At 57.5% G+C, this 6,035-nt stretch overlaps 1 protein-coding gene across 1 annotated transcript; it reads right to left on the bottom strand.

The window, feature by feature from the left end:
- Positions 1-2,645: 2,645 nt before the first annotated feature.
- BMP15 (bone morphogenetic protein 15) lies at positions 2,646-5,320 on the bottom strand. The gene is made up of 2 exons (XM_053990316.1): positions 4,811-5,320; positions 2,646-4,359 (listed from the first exon to the last, which is right to left on the bottom strand). Exons 1-2 carry the CDS (start codon positions 5,130-5,132, stop codon positions 3,584-3,586), a joined length of 1,098 nt encoding a protein of 365 aa, XP_053846291.1. The 5' UTR covers positions 5,133-5,320; the 3' UTR covers positions 2,646-3,583.
- Between the last annotated feature and the right edge of the window lie 715 nt (positions 5,321-6,035).

The following is a 6,035-nucleotide window of genomic DNA, read 5'->3' as shown; positions in this document are numbered from 1 at the left end:
TTGTGAGGCCCCATGGCTGGGGACATCAGGGTACATGGAGCAGGTCATGGGGCTTGTAGGGATGAGAGACATGAAAAGTCCCAGGCATGCAGGCAAGGCTAGGCAGGGGGTGATGCAGGGGATGAGCAGGGGTCCCCAGTCACTGCAGGGCCTGATGATACACTCAATGCTGTGCCAGCAGTGGGCACCCAGAGGTCTGCTGCTCTCCATCCTCTAGAAGGGTGTCTCAGCCCGCGGCTCGGTGCCCGCCCCTGCGGGGTTTCCCGGGGCCGGACGGCAGGGTGGTTACAGGAGCGGCACAGGGGTAAGGTCCGGCAACAGGCAGCATGGGGCCAGAAACCGCAGGGGGGAACAACACGGGGGAAACGCGGGATTACAGAACTTGACTTATTTTAACATAAATTAAAAACCCTAATCTAAACCCAAACTCCGGGATGCAACAGGGTGTTGCATGGGGTATCTGGGGGGCCACATGCCCCCCACCACCTGGGGCTCCTGGAACACCCAGAGGGGCAGATGGGGAAGGGAGCGATGTCCTGAGTCACCTGGCACCTACCCCTCATGCCCAGACCCACCTGGAGGGAGCTGTAGAGAAACAAGAGGAGTAGTGCCAGGCTGATGGTGATTCCTGGAGATGGTAGTGGGGACTGCACTGGCCCTGTCAGCCATTCTGAGTGCTGAGGCTTCCATGGTGTTGCAAACTCCATCTGTCAGGTGCCTCCACTAGGGACTGCTCCTCCTAGGTAATGGCTCTGCACAAATATTTGAGTGGCCCTGGGCAGAGAAACAGCCCCTTGTTACCCCCCCACCCCAGCTGGGGGGCTGCCAGCACCTCTGCAGGGCACCCATAAGGCATCTGGATCCTGGCCGTCACCATTTGCATCCAGCTACAGTCCTGGCAAGGTGCCTGGAGAGCAGCTGCTCTCCACAGCTGGTTGATCTCCATCCTGGTGCCCCTGTACTTTCCCCAACCCAGATTTGCCCCAGCACTACAAAGGCATGTGGGACACATCCCCTCTCTGCCCAGGGCCAGCCTGGAGGATGTGGGATGTGAGGTGTTCATGCTCACTTAGGAGGGGCAGCAGGAGGGATAGTGAATGGGCACCCTGTGGAAACAAAGGAAAGCCTCAGTGTGGGGTTTGGGGCAGAGAAAGGAGCTGGGAACAAGGCAGAAGGGAACAGGGATGCAGAAGGGAACAGGGATGCACTAGCTGGCCTGGAGGAGAGAAAGAGGCCAGTGCAGCCCCCTGTGCTGGCAGCAGCTCCACAGGCAAGATCCCTACCTGAGGATGGGTTGGGTGCATGTCCCCAAAGCCAGGACTCCTGGTGCTCCCCAATGCAATGCCAGGCTGTGCCCAAGGGGCTCACATAGCTGCGGGATCTGCAGGAAGATTGTCCCTACAAGGTGCAGCCAGGCAACAGGCTAGGATTACTGCACCCTGTGCCTGGCAGTACCAGCAATGATGCAGGCACGGTCCTGAGGTCATCCAGGAACAGTGACTCTTTCCCTGAATCACTGCTCCTCCATCTCTGTGGTAGCGCTTGTCCCACCACCAGCACAGAGGTGATTCTGCTGCTGGAGCACCCATGGGCACCCATGGGTACTCAAGGAAGGGGCCCATCCCAAAAGACACAAGAGCCTGTTGGCACAGTGCATAAATGGACACAGGGCTGGGGTGACAGATTCCAGGGCTCATCCATCAGCAGGTGCCCAGCTGGTTCAAGGAGTGCTGGCAGCAGGTTAGGGTTGGGGGGCCACTGGCATCCAGGAGTGTCCAGGGCTGGGAGCATGCCCCTCTCCATGTCTTTTATCATCACTTACCTGAATGAATCAACAGCAGATACTTAATGACTGATAGGGCTCAGATCTGTGAGCTTCCAAAAAAGCAGAAGACATTCCCCACTCATCACCAAGATGTGGCTAACTGGGGACAAGGGGCAAGAGAGAACCTGGGGCTCTCTGGTTTCTCACTCTTCCAGGATGGGAAAGAAACTGAGACTGGCAGGAAAGGGAGGGATTGGAGTTGACAGCATCCCATCCAACAGCAAACACTCATGGGAAAAATAAAATTGCTGAAACATCCCCATGGAGCTTGGGCCAGCAATAACAGATGGGGCTGGACCCCAAGCAAGAGGAGACCCTGGCAAGAGCATGAGCTGTGGAGAAACAGCACCCAGATGACAGTGCCCCCAGCTCTGGTGCCAAGGATGATGACTGCCACCTATGCTTTGCTGCTCAAAGAATGGAAATTTTGCTCCAGCACTGCAGACAGGGCACCATATCCAGCAACAGTCAGGTTTGTTTGCAGATACCTACTCACAATAGCCCCAGCAGAGAAATGCCTTGGCCATGGCGACAGACAGTCCCAGGAGACCTGGCTCATTGCCCCTCCATGGCCCCCTAGGACTTGCCCCATACAGAGGGATGCGAGGCATCTCTCATTCCCAGTCCCATGGAGGCAGCTGCCTGCAGCCACATCCGGTCTCCTCTGCACTAGGGTAGGTCAATGCTCCAGGGGAGGCACTTCTCATAGGCCCTGCTTGAACCAGCTGGGATTTACCCCCACACCCTCCAGTGAAAGCACAAGGGCAGTTGCACACGGATACAACCTATGGCAGCCTATCCCAGGGGGCACCTGCTGCACCCCGGGGACAGTGCAAGAACAGGCCAAGATAGTCTTTAGCAAAATCAATCAATTTATTTATTCACAGTCAAGAAATAAATAGAGAAAAATCAGGCAGCAGGGGTGCTGAGAGCAGGACTGACCCTTCTGGGAACAGGGACATGCCAGGAGCCCAGCAGAGCCCAAAGCCTGTGTGACAGCAAGAGTGCAAGAAGGTAGAGAGACATCTGCAACAGGAATCTGAGCTCTGGGAAAAAGACCTGAGCCCTTGTTAGAGGGCAAGCCAAGGAGCTGAAGAACAAGTGTGTCAGAGGAAACAGCAGGCAGAGCCCAGCACAGGCAGCTGCATTGGCCTCTAGCACTGGAAGCAGAGATGGCAGCTCAGGTCCCTCCAGTTTTTCATAGCCCTTCCAGAGCAGAACTTCAGGAGAGGAGAGAGGCTTCCTCCCTCCAGCCCAAATCCAGAGATGCCTCTGCAGACTAGATAGGGATGGGGTGCATGTGAGTTGGGAAGGGATGCCACAGGCAGGGTCACATCAGATCCTGACAACACCAATGTGTCAGATGCAAAACACAGAGACACCTGGACTTGCTACCCTCCCTGCCCTCGCTCCACCAGGAGATTCCCAGCCACCTCCCAAGAGCTTCGTACTCCAGTTTAGGACACAGCTCATATCTGAGAACATCAGGCCAAGCCCCCCTGCCCACCAAAACCAGGCAGCAGCCATGGGGGCTGCAGGAAGGACAAATGCCATGGGGCAACCACCCCAGGACAGGTTCCTGCCTTTAAAAAACCCACAACTTACGTAAAACTCTCATTGTAAAACCTCCCCACTGAGCAGCACTGCATGGGGAGGGGAGATGAGCCAAGTGAGTCTGAGGCAGAGCAAGATAAACCCTAAAGTCCAGATCTGCAGGAAGAGGCAGAGCCCAGGGGTGATGTGCTGGGGCAGTGGAAATTACCGGCAAGTGCAGGACTCTGCAATCATATTCTCGTACTCCTTGTACAGTATGCCTCCATTGCGCTCAATCATGAGGACACTGATGGGGCTGTAACGATAGGGCACACAGGAGGGCCGGGGCACATTGGCATCCACAAGCTGATGAATGAAATTCTGCACCACAGCATGATTGGGTGCATGATAGTCATAGCGGAGCAGGTGGGGACAGGTGCCCTTGCAGTAGCGTGGGTTGTAGCGGTGAGGAGCGATGATCCAGTGGTCCCAGCCCAGCTGTGCAAAACTGACAGGGAAGGGGTGGAGGGAACAGTCACTCTTCTCCCCTCCGTGCTCCCGCAGGTAGTTGGGCAGGTCATGAGCCAATGTCCCTGTGTCACGTCGGTGTCGGTGGGGCTCTGCTGCCAGAGGTGTCAACCCTGCCTGGGTATCGTTAAGGTAGAGAAGGAGGAAAGGGTGGCCAGGGGCCACTGGGGCATCATGGCCTCCTGCTCGGCCAGCACGCACACAGACATGCCGCAGTGCCAGGCTCCCCACGCTGCTGTTCCCCAGCACCAGGTAAGGGGTGACGTCAACTTCAGCCCAGCCATGGCGGGGACGGGCAGTAGGGCTGAGCAGCACCCTGGGTGCCTCGCTGGCCATCACCAGCTCCAGAGCGCAGAGGAGGCGACCGTGGGGCAGTGACAGACTGGGCAGGTAGACCACAGTAGCTCTGAGGAGGTGCTCAACCTCTGGCTGGCCTTCCATTTGGTAGGTGAGGGCCTGCAAGTACCAGCGACCTGCAGGGAAATAGTGCCCCTGTTAGCACAGTGCAGGAGGCACTGTGCAGCACACCTTCCTCTCATGGTGCTGCCACAGCCCCACACAGCACAGCAGAGCCTGTGACAGCCATCTGCCCCAGCACAAGGCAGAAGCTGCAGCAAACAGAAGCCATGAGCCAAGGCTTGCTGGTGGCATGAAGGGCAAAGAGTCTGTAACATTTCCCATCCTCTGCACCAACACCTCTAGCCTGGCAGAGCATCAGACAGACTGGGAAGGAGAGAAGGGCACACAAGGGCCAGCTATGCATTTGCCCATCTCACCCCTGAGGCAGAGCCTTGGACTCCCGCCAAGTGGAACCCCATGGCCAATAGCAACCCCAGCCAGGACACTGTAGAGAAGGGGAAGGAAGCCCACCCTGCTAGCTCTGCTAAGCGCCCATGCCATCCTTAGTGCTCACCAGTTCCTTACCTGCCCAGGGCTGACCCCCGTGGGAAGTGGCCTGGACGAGGCGGATGGTGTTGGTGCCTAGGCTGCGGGTGTGGCGGGGTCGGCCTTCACGGTCAGCAGCACGCCGGTACAGATTCAGCATGTAGCGCAGGGGCTGCTCACTGGCTGGCCCCACTTGCCAACCTGGGCTGCCTGGAGCCCGTGTTTGCAGGGCCTGCAGCAGGGGCAGGGGGGGGACAGCAGGCAGGGAGCCAAGGGGTAGTGGGGACTGGTTTGCAGCCTGGGAAAGGGGCACAACAAAGAGGAGGAGGAGGAGGCTGGTGAAAGGGTAGGGCATAGCCATGATAGGTGAGTGTTGGGAGGGAGCAGGTAAGAGGGACAAGGTGGGGCTGGCCAGCAGAAGAATTAGGAAGAGCCTGCAGTCATGCTTCTCCTCACTTGAGAGGCAGAGCTGACTGTGGGCACCAGCAAAAGGATCCCAGGGTGCTCCCAGTTCCTATCAAAACAGGACAACCACACCAGCTGCTTCAGCTTGACAGAGGAACAGAAAGGTGGGGGGGAATCTGTAAGCAAAAAGGGGTACAAATTCCAGACTAAAATCCAGACCAGGAGCAAAGCTAGCCCAGTAGAGCCTGGCTTTGGGAGCTGTAAAGGTGCTGGGGTAGGGGAATGGGGTGAAGTGGGGAGGGAAAACCAGCTTATTCAGCCCACCTGCTCCTGGCTCAGCCTCCTCCTATGGGGTAGGAGATCCTTGCCCAGGCCCATTTTAAAGGCATGGACTCAATCAGGTTTTAAAGAGGCAGGAGCTCCCTGGGTCCCAGGGGAATGGGACCAGACAGAGCCTGAGAGGGTGCTTTCATGCAATGAGAGTCCCTCCAGCTCCCTCCACCCTGTGCTGACTCTCCAGCAGTGGCTCATCACCTTCGTGCCCATTGCTACAAGCTGGTCTGCACTGCCCCAAGCAGGCACAGAGCCTGGGGTTCTGCTCCCCAACAGCCCCGCAGCACAGCCAGGCTGCCCAGTGCCTCGCTCTGTCCAGCTGGCACTAAGACGCATGGGTGAGCAGAGTGACTCCGAGCCCAGCAGTGCTAAGTATTTCTGGGTAAGTCAGCAGTACCCCGCTGTAGGCATCATCCTGCCACCACCATCAGCATGCCCGCAACTTTGCCCACCTTGACCAGTTTCCAGGCCTTTCTGCCAGCACCTGCTCAAAGCCGAGAGGTGAGCATGATTCCCACCCTCTCGC

The sequence above is a fragment of the Vidua macroura genome, chromosome 14, assembly GCF_024509145.1.
Source record: "Vidua macroura isolate BioBank_ID:100142 chromosome 14, ASM2450914v1, whole genome shotgun sequence".
In the NCBI taxonomy this organism is placed as follows: domain Eukaryota; kingdom Metazoa; phylum Chordata; class Aves; order Passeriformes; family Viduidae; genus Vidua; species Vidua macroura.
The sequence above is the reverse complement of the archived record's forward strand: the minus strand, read 5'-3'. Positions and strand labels throughout refer to the sequence as shown.